Below are 17,025 nucleotides of genomic sequence, written 5' to 3'. Positions count from 1 at the left end.
TATGTACTCTGTTTTGAAGTACCAAACAACATACTTCATAATTAGTAGGGATGGGAACCCATCGACTTCCTAGTATCGATCAATTGCGGAAGCTTAGCATTCCGATGACACATAATCCAGAGCACACACGTCATTTAACATCAATTAACTTATGGAAAATAATTGAGATTAGCCTACGTCTAAGTCTAGGTATGGCTTACGTCAGTTCGAAACGCAAGCGTGGGTGTTAGTTTCATCAGAGCAATGTCACCCCGTGTCGTGAAGGTGATTAAGGCAATGCTCTCGAACATTGTAATTCTGAAGGGGAGATTAAGCCGGCTTGTGTGCATCCGTTTAGATAGCCTTTTAAACATTTATGAATATAGTTAAGTATATTAAAGGTTATCCTTTAGCGAAATATACAGCCTAATCGATATATACGGTAATGGGAAACCGGCTGAATAATGTCCAAACGGACAGTTTAGCGAATGGCGCCATAACACAATATTTTTGCGTTTGCTAACATATTGTGTTAGCAAACGCAAAAACAACATGAAATGGGACTCCGCATTTTATGTTGTTTACGTACGGTCGTACGCTCGTAAGATAAGTAACGAATGCCGTGTCCTTCTCAATTTGTTGAATTAAACGTTACAGAATCGGTAGTGTCGCAATTAACGGTCTATCGACATTTCCCGGTGCCTACGTCAACACGAACTCATTACTTTTTGACAATCGATATCAACCCCCGTTCCTACGCACGTCACGAGGCCGTGACGTCAGAGATACGCGCTACGCCGTAGCAACCGCTACGGGTCACGTGTTGCGTGGGTGCCTATAATGAAAACTTGCGTCAAAAGCTAAGCCAAGTCCCTGAAACAATTGCCGTCGACAAATTCGAACGTTTTGTTCTTTTAAAACAAAATAACGTTAAGGAAAACATTCAAGCGCTTTAAAAATTTGACTTTGTCAGACACGTGACTAGGTCCAGATTGAAATAAATGAGCTATTATGCTGGACGATCTTTGGTTCGAGCTGATTATTATGTATTTATAACGTTTGAGTGCGGGCGTACTAGTTAATAACATGGTACGATTACATCACCATCGCGAATCCTCAAGGCGACAACTGCGCAAATTGCTGCGAATCTGTACAAATACATCGATTGTGCCGTGGAAAAACAAGAGTGGAATGTTCAAGTTTACTAATGACGCGAGTGTATTGTCGCGATTATATCGATGACTTCATGCGAGGGATCATCAACCAGCTATATCGACCGACCCCTGTTTAAACAGCAAATTTAACTTTTATTTTTCATATTCTTTAAAAACAAGCGATTTTTCCAACTGATATTGTTAAAATGGAGAAACAATTTCATCATAATTAAGAACCATTTGTCAAATATCAATCAAGCACAAACTTGACGTTACGTCAATGCATGGTATTGTTTGTCGCTCGCTTACGCAACGCGACCGCGAACGGAGGTCGGATACGTTCTCATATTTATTATACGTATTCTTCAATCTCGTACGCGAGGCCAGAACCACGAAAAGAGTACCGTTTCGCAACGCTCATTTCAATGTCGCTTAGCGTTCCCGATCGCTCGCGGTCTTAAATTGTGCTTAAAATACGCGTCAATGTCGATGACGAACCTTCGTGCGCGCACGATCGCAAATCCGTCGGTACCTATGGTAACACTTCAAGCTGACGTTGCTATCGGAAAACGAAGCCCGAAGGTATACTTTTTACAGAATGGCCGAATGTTTGGTTTGGCGGTCACGTGAATTGTTTTGGCGACTAGTGTTGTAACGCTGTGTGCAGCGCTTGCGTCATTTCCTCTCGGCGACCGTGAACTGGCTTACGTCATCGGCGTTTCGGCGAGATTAGGATGCGCCTACGCGGCAGAGCAGTTCCGATCGCATTCGAAGGCCCGGAAAACCAGTATCATATCTTTAAGATTGATGCGAACCTCGAGGTCTCTGTTAGACTGGTTTGCTGGTAGCGTTACGACTTGCTTGATATAGGAGCACACGGTCAGTAGCCCCGGCAGGGATAACATCCGTCATTGTCACATTACAGACTCCTCCGGCTAAGGCATCTTGCCATAACAAAGCGTTAAAATTAGCGGCGCCCGAACCCGAGTATTTGGAGTAGCGCCACTGTTGCATTTTGCAAGCAGTATATTATTGGTCAAATTAAGTCATTTATCATTTAAACACTCGTGTCTATTTAATCTTTCATATTCAGCGCTCGACTTGTTCTGTCATCAATTCATAATGTCCAGTGACAAAGCATTTGTTTATGAAGCGAGAAAATAGTGACATCAAGGCGCTTAATTACATATAACATTAGTCTGTTTATCAGAGCGTTACCAAGAAACTCAATACTAGGATAACAGTACACAGTACCACACAAGGATAACAAAGAGTGTATTCCAACAAGAAAATAGATAAATTTAAAAGTGGAAAAATTACTGTTTTGGGTGTATGGATAAGGTCTTGGTGGCTCAGATGGCAGAGCGCTGGAGTATCGATCCAGAGGCCGTGAGTTCAAGTCTCACCCAAGACAGTAATTTTTCCACTTTTAAATTTATTCTAAGCTTAATAGCATCGTTTGCAGACGTTTCTGCTTGTTAAAAATTTATTTAGGAAAATAGATATTACGGCGTTTTTGTGCATTAATAATTGATGATACAAAGGGCATCCGTACCTAAACGTAGTTATGTGAGATATTGATATGTAGAAGCAAAGGTGAAGTGGCAAAGGCGATGACAGGCAGGAAACCGCTGTCCACTCACTAATAAGCATAATCACCATTGTCTATTGAATTACACACACATTAGAATTGCAATACAGGTCAGCTCCTTACAATACAAGCCTTGGATGTGTGCGAGATTGTGATTTAGGATTAATTGTAATTCTGGACGAGTCTGACCGGTTCCATTTTATTTTGCAGCCGGGCGAGGTAAATGCTCGATGCATCGCGATTGCTTCAAAATAACTTATGTGTTTTTTAAATACATGTCGTATAAGCTGTTTTATACACGTAAATTCTGCAGACGTAAATCATAGGGTCGCCCTATTCTTAGTCGAAATGGAGTACTATATCTTCTTCACAATAAAAGTTCAGCGGAACAAATTTATTTGTATAGCAAAGTGTGATTGCCATCCAGACGATATTGCTTTTATATTTTCCTTCTGAGTTTGTTAGCTTGGCGTGGGCCTTTTTATAAGTTCCTCCTTGTCCGATTTTTGCGCCGTTGTGGGCGTGAATGAAGAACGTTTACTGGAACAAATACATATTTACACTACGCCCCCGTTTGCCCGAGGAACGGTTATATTTACGATATGGATCATACATTGGGAATGTACTACGCAAATCGCCCACGGCACCGCAAATAAATATAGGTAGATCTTCAGATGCACAATTTGAAGTACAAGTATTAAATGCGTGCGTCAGAACAGGAAAAATACCCACGCTTCCAATTTACGGGAGCGCTCTGGCCAGTCCTCTCATAAAACTTTAACACGAGACTTAAAAAAAGTTATTTATATAAGTAATGAAACCCCAACTTCTTTGCCTGCATAATTTCTACGTTGTTTGTTTTTGCTTTAGTACTCGCCTCATTCATTTTGCGGTATAATTCCAAGTTTTGCTTTTGTTTTCGTATGCTCGCAATCTAGTCGCAGAGTTTTCCCATTATTCAGAAAGATGTCTTGCAAATAAATTACTATCGCAGCTCCAGATAGGTTATCAGCACATTTAATATCGAAATTTGATACGTAATATCGACAAAGAACGTCTTTGTGTAGGAGGTAACATTTAAGTTTATCCCGTATAAATTTAGACGGCCGTAAATAGGTATTGAGGGTCTGTGTGGGGGTAGTGACCTCGCTTCCTATGATTCACCCTGCACCCTCCGACAATGCCCTTCGCTTCCCTAGCTATGACGTCATGATGCACTGACGCATTCTCTGGAATTCATCACAGCCTGTCGTCGCACTGATTCATTTTTACTTTGTTATTTTGTAGCTTATTATGACGGTAAGCCGCAGTGCTTAAAAATTCTTTCTGTCCGAGGTTTCTTTACTCAGAACCAGACAGGTCAACGGACGCCCGTTAAGGTGACTTGATAACGCCATTATTTTAAACAACAGTTTGCAATTAACCTTTGTTAAGTCTGTGAAGTTTTAAATTAATTTTGGACCTCAACACGAAATCAGTCACGTACTCGAAATCAAATATTTTACCCTTTAAATAGTTCACAATGGCTCTTTCAGACGACATGAATAACTTGCGTAAGTATGTATTTAAAGTATTGACTCATCAGAAGTCGCCTAAGGATATGATATGTAGCGTTTAGAAATTTAGTTGAATCAGATGTTCGTGTATGGAGTACTGTCCTCTTTGAGTCACTTTAAGTTGAATATGACTAGGTGAGTCGTTAACGGTGATGAATCCTGCATTAAAAGAGCTCAACATTTCAAATACAAATATAAGTGCCTGGAAATAATAACGAATCCTACACAGTACACAACTTAAAGAGAGCGTTGTTATCGATGCCTGTATTTTCAACACTCAAACATGAACATTCTATTTATAAACGTCATGGACAGTGATTATTGGTATTCGGCTACTGTTTCCTTCTCTCTTATTTGGTTACATCACAGTTGTTTATTTTGTTCTCATGTTAGGATTGTTTACGCTGGGTGGTTTTCGGCGGTCACCGACCTTCGCTCGCGGCCGGCCGCTCCGAAACGGCACAAGCGACAGCAGGTTTCAAGAAGCGCAAAACGAAATAAAAAGTATCCCCAGGCTTGCTGTTTCAGTCTGTTACTAGGCGAGATAGCTGGCGGGATGGAACGGTATGGAACGGTGTTAAAATGGGTGGCGTGTGTCGGCGGTCAGTGATTCCTTAGTCGGTTCTCGTTGGGCGACCACGTGGAACGAAGAGGGTGCAATTATGGCATCTCCAAGACTTGTCCCGGGTTAATTGCTGGCACGTGCAAGCTTTTTGCTTGCGGGGCGAAGTGAATGCACCGAAGGGTCGCGTGCGACGGGCCGTAAAACCTTTTTTGCGCGACGTGCCTTATGCTTGCCCTTACCGGGAACTCAAAGTACTCGGCAGCTCCGAGCGATGACTCATAGAATGATATCATGACATGACACCAGTCCCAAGATCGTGCGGTAGGCGAGAGCGTCGCATTCGAATGTAGATTTAGCACAATAACTGCATAGGGCAAGGTAATCGGCCTTATTTGGTTAAGCCAATGCAAGCCAGAACGAGCCAGCGAGTTTATAAGTCGAAAAAGATGGAATTGCAGCAGCACATCATCATGGACACGGTCTTTTTCATTTAAAGATTACAGTTTAAAATTTACTGGGTTCTCTGATAAATACGCCCCCTGTTTCGACGGCAAGTTCGTAGTCGGTTTAGCGCACACGGGTGGCATATCGGCGGATAAGTGCGCGTTACGCAAATCCGCAGATATGTCGGTGGCGCGCCCGCGCCCGCGCCGCTTGTGCAAGGTTCTGCAGACCTTTGTTTTACGCAACCAGATCGATTTAATAGCGAGTCGTGCGTTTTCTCAGCTGTGCTGACACAACATAATACGACAGAGTAAAATTTTGTTAGAAAGGATGCTAGAAAAAAAATTGTAATACTTTATTGTAACAGCCAGGAAACCGGAACGCCCTTCCTAAATGACAAAAAAATGTGTTGTTCGATGCAAGGTGTAGGTAAACATAAGCCCATTATCGCTTTGGATTCCGTTCACAATCGGATCCGCTTTTGTATGGGTGACACCGATGTCCGGCAATTTATTTTATCCAATGTCTCGCAGCCCGTTTTGCGCTTCCTGTACGGGTGACATTCGCCCGACTCTCTCGGCGTCCGGTAGCCGCGTCCGGTGTTTTTGAACCACCAAAAAAGGTGCGAACACGCGTTATTTATAGCAGTGACGAATCGCGTCGGACGTTTCATTTATTTTCAGGTTGAGGGAGAGGCGTAGGTGTGATTGTGGCGTTGTAATCTAAAAAATGTAGTCATTAACCTTCCCCTATTCAAGGTGATTGACGAGTCTAGACTTGATCGATTATCGATTAATGTGGTTTTGTGTGCTCGGGCATCGGTTCCGCTCGATCGAGGAGGCGCGGGCGCAGCGGCCAGCGACGACATTGGCACAGTTCTGGCGGCCTCACCACACCGCGAACGAGGTCGCGAAAACGCCCCGAAAACGCCCGTCTGAATCATTCCCCTATCTTTTATAGAGACACGCCTGCATGAGTCTGTGCCAAAAGACCAATTGGGATAACTACGCAGCAACTTGCAAATTTGTAACCAAAGGTTCATTATGCAAGAGCAATAACTCTCACGATGGCCGATGTTATACAATTGTCGAGAAACTAAGACGTACAGGATTACTGAGCGCCCAGTATTATGCAAATACGTCGTTGTAATGTTGCTTGCACCACGACTTTGGCAACTGGGTTTCAAAACGTTTTCAAAAGATGTAGGCGCCGCGGGCCGTGATCGTCGCACGATACGATGCGTGTTTACAAAACTCTGCGTAGACTGAATATAGACGGTTTCTAAATTAGAAGGAAATGCGGTGTCAGCCGGTGGCCGGGCTGGCATGTGTCTGGCGCGCCGCATTTCTATCGCGAACCGATTTGGCACATCCGCCGGCGAGTGCCAGGCCCGTAAATATACCGTCCCGTTAAAACAGTGCGAATATACCGACACATTTCGCTCGGTCCCGACTCAAATTTCCGCGTGCAACCGGTTATTGGGTATAAACATCTTGTATGCCAGGTAGCAAGATCACCGGCCGAGTTGAAGCAGTTTATGCGGCATATCGCGTTGCGTAATCGAACGACGCTCACCATCATTGTTTGTAGTGCATTCGATCACTCGATCTGGCTTCTGAACGCGTTACGCAAAAAACGAAGGTTTTGTTTTGTTACCTGGATGCATCAGGCTATTATTATTTTGGCGTGGAGTGGGCGGGATGGGATCGACAAAGCGTCGAGGACAATTTTACCTGGCCGTGTTTACAAAGGCTTATGTATCTACGGCGAAACGTGGGCTCCGGCGTGTCTGGTGTAGATTCGCCTAATTCCGTAGTAAAATAAAAAATAGCGTAGAAAATGTCTTGTCTCTACAGATCACGTGGACAAAGACCATCTTGCGTTGCATGAATGTATTTCCGCTACATCGTTTCCTGTCCGTCATTCCGAAATTATGGATGCATTATTCCGTATCGGCAAATGTAGTTTACGGCCAAACATCCGGCTTTCCTACGTCAAATCCGCAGTAACGTCACCGCCGCGAACAGCCGCGGTAATTGCTTGTTTGGTTTAACAAAGGAGCCTTCCTGTGTAAGATTAGTGAAATGTTTCATGTTTAATAAGCGGGATCGTATGAGATAATCCGAGGTCTCACTACCTGCGTTATCGGCCCTGCGACCTCGATTTCCTCCCCAAGGCCCGCGTCCGGATACGCTCAAGATTTCTCTTGATAGTTTCTAGTTTCATATGAAGCTCCCATTCCATACCGACACAAAAGCAACATGCGCCGTTCAGTGAAAGCAAGTTCCGATTTGCGACAGCGATTAAGTTTACACCGACAGCTTTCTTTGACACGGCACTAACGGAAACTTAACCCAGATTCTGGCAAAGGCCACATGCCTCGGTCGAACCACTAGACGAAACCCTCTTAGACAATTTAGCAAAGTAACGTCATTTCGGTCGCTTTACCGCCTCAAAACTCAATTTCAATGCAAATCCTATTTAGTCGAGAATCGGGACGATCACTAAAAACTTTTAGTACACATAGTAGGAGTATTTCAAGACTTCTTCATTTTCATGTCAAAGAACCGTCTTCGCGAAGCACTCTAGGGTGCTCGGTGAAAAAAGTCCGTTTTCATCTCAAAGGACATGAAAAACTACGGGCGAGTGTTAAGAAAATCCACTTCAAAGCGTCAAAGAGAGTTGGAAATCAATATTAATGTTCTTGTTTACCTTTGAGACGGGACGGGATGTTGATCGCGGCGTCCCGGCCGCGATCCGGATGGCTCGAATTTATAATCAGGGGTGCCTTTATATCGCAAGACGTGAGAACGGAGGTCGCGGGGCGGGCACTTGCTCATGTCGCACCTTCTCCATCGCACGACAATTCTCACGATTGCAAACACCAGCTGTATAGTTCAAGTGGTCACCGCCACATGTGCATAATCATTAGATTTTTTAGGGCTAAACAAGGGCAGCTGCTCTTTATGATAATAAGGCGCGGTCACGCTGCCCATCTGAATAATCACACAAAAAAAGACTCCTTTGGGACCGATTAGGCATCTGTCGGGATGATGGAATTCCCGGGTCAGTATATAATGCCGGATGGTTACCTGACCTAGAGCCGAAGGTCCGTTAGAAACAAAAACGTTTCCGTTCCGAAATCACACATGCCAAAACTGGAAGCGCATGTGCAATATCCTGTCTAAATACTTTAATAGCCAGACGAGCAGACTTCGGCCGGCAAGGTTGCGTCTCGTTTGCCTAAACTGTTGTGTTTGTACACGCACACATTTTCATATTTTCTTGCAAGTATGCGCACCATGTAAGCCGCGAGCTCCTTCAATCTAACTTTTATCTTTGACTTTGAGCTCGTGTCTAATAACCAAATGTATGTAAAGCATTTCAGCTTTGAGCGGCAACTTTGGCAAAGGCTTCTCAAGGCGCACTCGCTCTGCTATTACATAAAGGGTAAAGCAAAAGTTTTTACATTTGAGGCACGGTCGCGGTGCTTCCCGTTCCGCATCGCGGACCGCTTTTGACAACGCCGGCTTTGATGACGCGCCGCTCAAAAGCGTATTAAATTTTACCTTTTCTCTCTGTCTGTCCACTCAAAGCGGACTGAATTATTACTGTTGCGTAAATATGTAGATGGGATTCGTTTTATCTGCCATTTTCGCAGGCAGGCAGCGTCTGGCGCGAGCTAAGCCTATTTTACAACTCGAGCAGTCTGCGGCTTGGCGGTCGCGTCAAAGGCATGCTCGGCGAATGTCAGCAGGGACGCAGAGACACAAAGGTCAAAGGAACCATTACGGTCAGCTCCCGAGTGCGGAGGCGTAACGAAAATTGTCTCAGCGGGGACGGCCGGATAACTTAATGCGTACACAAAAAGGCTGGTTGTTGCCCCGAACGTGGGAGGGTGACCGGGGGCGGTTTGAGATTTATTTGCGTCAACCGCATTTAACGAGGATCAGACAAATTCTTGAAACAGTAGCTACGTTAAAAAAAAAACCTTTTTTTATCTCAATAAAGGCATCTCATCTCATTAAATCAACAATAGCATGGATGCGGGCAGGTGAATGGTGGATTTTTATTTGAAGGTTGAGGAATGTGTTTGTTAATTTTGTGTTTAGGGGTGCATAATAATCTGGGAGTATTGTCGAGGGGTTAAGGATCACCTGACCGGGTCGGGTGGAGCAGGTAGCGCGGGAGCTGCGCTCGCGCAGCGCGCGCGGCGCGCGGACCCTTGACCCGATTGCGGCGCGGTATTGTACGCAGCAATGACACCGCTCGCCTTGAGCCGCTAGCATTGCCGGAGATATTCGCAACAATGGAGGCCAGATAACATTTCAAAAGTTCGAAAATCCGCGGGCTACCGTTCGACGTCGTAATTAAAATAGTTGAGTAATCCCCTATGTGTGATTGTCTTATAGTAACGTACGTTTTTTGTTGGAAAGGTGAACTGTTTGGGCAATGTGTCGTTAGATGTCAATAAGATTGATCACGTATTCTGTGCCATGACACATAATTGGTGAAGTTGGCAGTCGGTGCAGGGACCGGTTGTCCCGGCGCCGATAGCTATATCGGTGGCGACAGTAGGCACTTGGTATCGAGAACGCCGCTATCATAATTAAGGCGACATGCGCCGCATGCTCATTGTCGGTAATGAATGACTTGATAAACCATTTATCGCTGTCGTGAGGCGCTATCGGCGAAGAAAGGAAATGACGCGCTACTTAAAATACAACAGCGTTTCCGTTTCCCTTCGTTTTTTATACGCCCAATATTCTCACGATCGATCTTGGCTTAAAAAATGAGGATGTAACCGATCGATCTCTATTGCAGCCGAGATATTAAATACTTGCGTCAGTCAGTTTCATTAAATTGAGCACATCGGCAATCAGAACCGCGGCCGGCCGCCTTTGATTCTGTTGCGCTGTTTCGAGGGATACTATATATATAATGTCGTATTCGTATTACAAACTATTGCTAAGTCGAGATTACTTAAACTTGCGAAAACGACATGAGTCGGTTAGTTTGCACATATCTTACACTATAAATTGCATTGCAGATAAGTCAGAAACTCACCTTTGGGGATCCGCGAAGACGAATTTCCTGAGTTTGAGGTCTCGGAGCACTATTCCTTGTTCGTGGCAGGCGGCTACAGTTTCGGCCATTTGTCTGAACAGCCGCCGGGCCTCATGTTCGCGAAGCCGTTTTCTCGCCCTCACGTAAGAATGGAGATCAGAGTGCGACCGAGGGAATATTAGGTAAACTCTCTTGTCGCCGACTAGAACTTCGTGGATTGGGTTGACGTGCGGGTGCCCGTCGAGACGGTAATGCGCTTGTAACAAACTGCTGCAGCCCCGGGACACCACCTACGAAGAAAATAATCATCAGTCTACATCCTAGGCCCCAACCTCTCATGAGCGAAAGCGTATTATGTTTAACAAGAAAACACAGACGAAATATATAAACGTGTACCTATGGTTTCGGAAACGTTTCTGTTAATGTTGCTTAAAAGGTTTAATGAGGCCATGGCAATTTTCTTTGACCTAGATTTGTTTAGTTGCGTGATGGGCATTACGAGTAAAATGATCGATTCAATTTAAATTTTCAACCAGCGAATCTCGGAATTTTGTAAAGGAACTAACTGTTACAAAGTAGGGATGCGTCCTCATGGATCTTTGACTAGGTAATAACCATTTATTAGATTCAAAGGGCCCGTTTCAAAGAGACTGGGATTTAAAAGGGCTAAGTCTAACGTGAATAACGAGGTTGAAACATTTGAATAGAGCTGACCCTTTGCAAATTTCGGACCCCGTTGGCTTCAAACGGAATTCCTGGTGACTAGTATCTAGTTTAGAAATCAAAGTAAACGGTAATTCTAGTTTAGAACATGCTATGTATGTCTAGAGAAGATTCCTTGGGAATTTATTATTAATCGGGGCTCTCATCACTGTAACTTTAGCTTTTATAAAAAGATATTCGATTGAAACTGGCTGACTATTTTTTGAGACGGCCGTTGCCTTAAAACAAACAGTCATAAAGAACATTTTACATTTTCATTGGCCTTTATTTGGAAATTAAATAGCACTGATTTTCATCATTATTGAGAGTTCGCTCGTGGCTTGTACCAGGATGGCATGACATCGAACAGTTATTCCCGGCTAACGACTGCAGTCACAATTTATTTTCGAACGAGCACGAAAATGTCAACGACATTGTGGACGCGAATTCCAAATCTGATTTCCCGACTCACGAATGATGAATCACGTTTGTTGCGTGCGCCCAACAATTTCTTTTTCCGACGCAAATATTTATTTTTAGGGCTCACAGTTTTAGTAAATTATTTTTGAGTCATATCACTCAGACGCGCCGACGCTACGTTATAGATAATAAAAAAAACTGGGTGTTACGAAAATATACACGACCCATTTTCGAGGTATTTGCAAAGTAGAGATATTGATAAAATTCGCAATGTTGACAGAGCACTTGATAATATTTGGTATCGAATGCGCTTTACGGGAGCTAACCTAGTTACCGCTATCTTTATTTGATGGCTGCTTACTCGCATGCAAAATATGCATTTGGCCTTAGCAACAACTTGAACAACTATTGAACCCCATGCAGAATCCGTTTTTAAACGGTACCATTGTTCTTGGAATTGCGATCGAATCGGCTACTGGCATCGATTGTCTCTTTACCGTACGGTACGCTGCACGCTGCAATGGCCTACTAAGTACATTATATTAAGTATTTTTCGAAGTTCGGGCTCCGTTATGTCTGCGTGCTATCACGGCATAGCCGCTTTTGTTTAGTGGGAGGGGGATAGGAGGGGCCCGCTAGCCTCGCTTTGACATTCGATGCGTTATCAACAGACTATTTCACAATGTCAATGAGAAGGTCTCGTTTATTTTAGGCGCGGCGTACCACGTGTGCGATAGATAGCCGATAAAAACTTAAGAAGAGCACCATAGAGAATTTCGCAGCGATTTTGAATTTAGAATGCAGACTGGCGAGTTCGAGTAGCCGCATCATATGAGGCATGTATACAAATGTGTCAGTCGTGTTGGTAAGACTGTGTTGTAAATACGTTTAGCAACGTCGTTGCCTCACGCAACCTTGCCGGGTTCTCACGAAGGAAGTGGCTATTCTGCGCCTTGACAATACCGTATGGGCCTTTGTCTAGATCCATGTTATCCTGCATTGCCTAAAATGACTGTAGAAGGCTATCATTTGTGATGACGTTAGTCGCGATGTTATCAACGGTGATGAATCACGGAGGCTTTTCGGGTGGAGAGTCACTTACGTTGGCTAATGATATCATTTAACACTAATAAAACAAAGACTTACTTAATGTTCGTTTACTTAAACATTTGTTTTGTATTTAATTCCAAAAATTAAATCGGTTATTAGTTAAAATATGTCGGGTAAACATTTCTAATGCTTCTCATCTAGACGTGTTTTTAGTGTTAAAGGAGGTTATTGTTAACACGATCGATTGCGAAAAAGACACATGACATTGTTTGGTACGACGGCCTACAAGACCGATCGAGCAGCGCGGGGCCGTGACATATAAAGCCACATCGCTTACCCATTAACAATGCATTTTAACGATTAATCATTTGTTTTTAATTAACGGACTTTTTATGCAAGGGTTTAATCAAAAGGACGATGTAACCAAATAGTACGGTCGCCAAATCTCAAAAGCCCTCTAGAAACACGATTTAATTGACTCGGCTCGGCCTTACCCACAACCGGTATCAATGTGTTCGGACAGTTCTCCTGATCACCGTACATGCGGTAGTAAAGCGGAAAAATGGTGGAGGGGATAGTAATGACGTCACAAAGATGGCGGCCGGACCTATTCTTTTTGGCGGTGTATCTCGAAAACCACTTAACCGATTTTAATCATCGAGGTGTCAAATAATAGCTTATATTATGGAGATTATTTCCTATTCTACAAACATTTACGTGAAACCTATAGGAAAAAAAATAATCACAAAAAACAGTTTTTTTATAAAATTATTATTTTTTATTTTGTAAAAATCTCCGTAAATATTAGCATTTCGCAAATTTTGTTTAATATAAAACATATTGCTTCATTATCAAGGAATATAATGAGCCTTAAAACATACAGATCGAGTAATAAACAATGAAGCTACACTCATTTATTTGCGCATGGGTAACGATAACTGGCTTTTACCGGTCGAAACTGTGGTGACTGTTACGATACGTATTGAATGGAATTTATAGAGTATCGGTTTTAATTACTGAAATTATAATTAAAATTATAAAAACCAGACACAATAATGTTACCTTACTTCGACGTTTAGTCTCTTTTTTCGTCTTAATCATAGGTAGGTACATATTTCTTTTTACTTAAAAAATTTATACAGGGTGAACTTTTAACCAAGCCGCTCCGAGGCCAGATTTAATTGACTCAGCTCGGCCTTACCCACAACCGGTATCAATGTGTTCGGGCGTTTCTCCTGATCACCGTACATGCGGTAGTAAAGCGGAAAAATGGTGGGAGGGGATAGTAATGACGTCACAAAGATGGCGTCCGGACCTATTCTTTTTGGCGGTGTATCTCGAAAACCACTTAAACGATTGTATTCATCGAGGTGTCAACTAATAGCTTATATTATGGAGATTATTTCCTTTTTACAAACATTTACGTGAAACCTATAGGAAAATAATAATCACAAAAAACATTTTTTTTTATACATTTGGTTGGTAGGTTTGTCTTATGTTTTAAAGCAGTAAAATCTTTCAAGTCGAAACACAGTATAAATATACATTTTGTTGTCTAATCTAAAAGTATGATGTTCATTGTTTAAGACTGATTAGTGATTACTGAATTAAATAACATGCTATTTGTTATTTTTGTTTTATTTTTTAAATCAGGTATTAATTTATTCACTATGTATCACTATACAGGCAAAATGTGTATCATAGTTGGTCTGTAAGTACTTACTACTTGTGTCGAATATAGGTATAAGATGAAATTTTAACCACCAGCCATACTCTGCGCAGTGACTTTACAGGTCATACTGAACAACTTTTATTATGGGACTAATGCCGAATCACGCAAGAAAATTTGGATCTGGAATGACACCCACTGGCTGTGCCCTACCACACAAAGCGAGATGACATTCACAATGCCCATACCTCTCTTTTGGACGTAGTTTAAGGACGTACCCGGGTCCATGACGCATGCTCGCCACACCGCTGCTTAAAATAAGCTGACGCACCGTAAATTGAACTGCGTAAAAATCGCAAAAAATATTACACGGAGATCTTATGGCAGACACCGTACCGGTGACGTAAAAGACGCAACTGTTTTGCGAACAAAAAAGATTCGCGTGAAGCACGTCACTGCGATTCCGTACCGTCACCGTTTTTTAAACAGCGGTGTGGGGAGCATGCGTCAAAAACGGTACGCATACGACGCGTCACTGCGAGTCCGTATCGTGACCGTTTTTTAAGCTGCGGTCTGGTCGCACCTTGTATTGTATTGTATTGTATTGTATTGTATTGTATTCGGGCGTTTTTTCCGCAACTCGACGACTTGCGCCTATTTTGCGTGATATGTTGGGGGTGGGCTAGTCCTGCCAGCCCAGCTCCTCGAGGAATCCTATCAAACCTTTGATGTTGAGTAGGACCACGGGGAGGTCTCTCGGAGATCCGAGATGTTTAGCCCTGTATGGAGTCACTCCGCTGCATTCCAGCACCACGTGAGAGGCTGTTTCTTCTGTCTCCATGCAACCTCGGCACAGGGGACTGTCTGTGACACCTGTTGTGAAAAGATGTTTGTTAAATAGTCCATGACCTGTTATGACACTGGTTACCATACTCAGTCGGACCTTCCCTAGTTGCAGGAGCGCCCTTGTGAGTTTTTCGTTGATGCCAGGCATGGCTTCTTTTGCCTGTCTGCATCCAGTCTGGTTCAGCCAGTGTTCTGTGTGTAGTTTCCCTGTACGTGCCAGCAGCATTGAGCGTACCTTGCAGTGGCGGCGCGTCACAAATATTCGTAGGGAACCCGGAGCTAATTTTGCTTTCCTTTTCTCCATAAACCGATCGTGAAAGTACTCAACGGGCTGAAATTAGACAAGCCGGTGGGAATCGAGTTCTTTGAACGATCCGCCACTGGTACCTTGTTAAATGGTATCGGAAGAATCGGTTCCGGACCAATCGCCCCCGCATTCGATCCTTGCCTGGCAAGCTCGTCCGCAGCATCGTTACCTCGGGATCCACTGTGTCCCTTGATCCATTGTAGGGTTATCTTGTTATTATGACATACCTCTATTAGTCGTTCGTGGCATTCGTGTATAAGTTTGGATGTAACTATATGGCTATTTAAGCCATTAAGACTGCTCTACTGTCGGAGAGTATGCGGATGGAGGATCCTACTACCTTCCTTGCAGTGATGGCAGCCGCCGCGTTTATGATGCCCATGCACTCAGCTTGGAATACCGAGTTATGGGCTCCTAGCGGAGTGGTGATCGACATGTTCAGGTCTTCTGAGAAGGTTCCAGAGCCCGAGCCGCTGTCTGTTTTGGACCCATCAGTGAAGATTCTCAGCTCCCGGGGATTGAGTCCTTCATGATTGTCGTCCTCATATAACTGTATTTTGTACCTTTTATCGAAGATAGCTTGTTTGTGAATCCGGTCCGTGCCTGACCTAAGCACTGCAAATTCGTCATACACCTTTTCCAGGCATTTTGTGTGAAGAGCTCACTGTGATGTTAGACCATATCTTGAGGGTTCGCAACCTTACCACTGAGAGACTGGCCTCTTACTGTATGTGTAGGTGCAGCGGTGGAAGGTTTAGCATGACCTCCATGGCTGCAGTCGGGGTAGACCTCGTGCAGCCAGTGGTGGCCGCGCATGCGAGCCTTTGAAGTCTTTGTAGTTTGTCTCGTACGTTGCCTAGGTTTGTTCTTGGCCACCAAACCAGAGCACCGTAACAGAGTAAGGGGCGGATTATCGTCTTATAGAGCCAGAGGGTAATTTTCGGGTTGAGTCCCCACCTCTTACCAATCATCCTTCTGCACTGCCAGAAGACAACTCCCGCCTTGTCTATCCGTTTGTTGATGTGGTTGTTCCAATTGAGTTTATTGTCGAGAGTTAGTCCTAAGTACTTAACTTCATCGGACAGCTGCAGCTCAGTTTGGAAAAGTGTTGGTCTGGTAAAGTTGGTCGCACCTTTATATGGGACAGTCAAAATTTTTTTCGCGATTTCGGAATTGGTCCCATAGTAAAAGTTGTTAAGTATGACCTATAAAGTCGCTGCGCAGAGTATGACTGGTGGTTAAAAGTTCACCCTGTATAAAATTTTTAAGTAAAAAGAAATATGTACCTACCTATGATTAAGACGAAAAAAGAGACTAAACGTCGAAGTAAGGTAACATTATTGTGTCTGGTTTTTATAATTTTAATTATAATTTCAGTAATTAAAACCGATACTCTATAAATTCCATTCAATACGTATCGTAACAGTCACCACAGTTTCGACCGGTAAAAGCCAGTTATCGTTACCCATGCGCAAATAAATGAGTGTAGCTTCATTGTTTATTACTCGATCTGTATGTTTTAAGGCTCATTATATTCCTTGATAATGAAGCAATATGTTTTATATTAAACAAAATTTGCGAAATGCTAATATTTACGGAGATTTTTACAAAATAAAAAATAATAATTTTATAAAAAAACTGTTTTTTGTGATTATTTTTTTTCCTATAGGTTTCA

At 43.2% G+C, this 17,025-nt stretch overlaps 1 protein-coding gene and 1 non-coding gene across 2 annotated transcripts in view; one reads left to right on the top strand and one right to left on the bottom strand.

Moving 5' to 3' along the window:
• The window catches only part of LOC133517573 (tribbles homolog 2-like), a 38,926-nt gene that overhangs the window by 18,264 nt on the left and 3,637 nt on the right, over positions 1-17,025 (bottom strand). Inside the window, exon 3 of the mRNA XM_061850891.1 lies at positions 10,357-10,646. Within this exon, the coding sequence (XP_061706875.1) occupies positions 10,357-10,646 (290 nt within the window). The remainder of the gene's footprint in view (positions 1-10,356; positions 10,647-17,025) is intronic.
• Trnad-auc (transfer RNA aspartic acid (anticodon AUC)) lies at positions 2,475-2,547 on the top strand. The gene has a single exon. It is a non-coding gene; the product is annotated as a tRNA-Asp (tRNA).

Source organism: Cydia pomonella, chromosome 5, assembly GCF_033807575.1.
Source record: "Cydia pomonella isolate Wapato2018A chromosome 5, ilCydPomo1, whole genome shotgun sequence".
In the NCBI taxonomy this organism is placed as follows: Eukaryota; Metazoa; Arthropoda; class Insecta; order Lepidoptera; family Tortricidae; genus Cydia; species Cydia pomonella.
The sequence above is the reverse complement of the archived record's forward strand: the minus strand, read 5'-3'. Positions and strand labels throughout refer to the sequence as shown.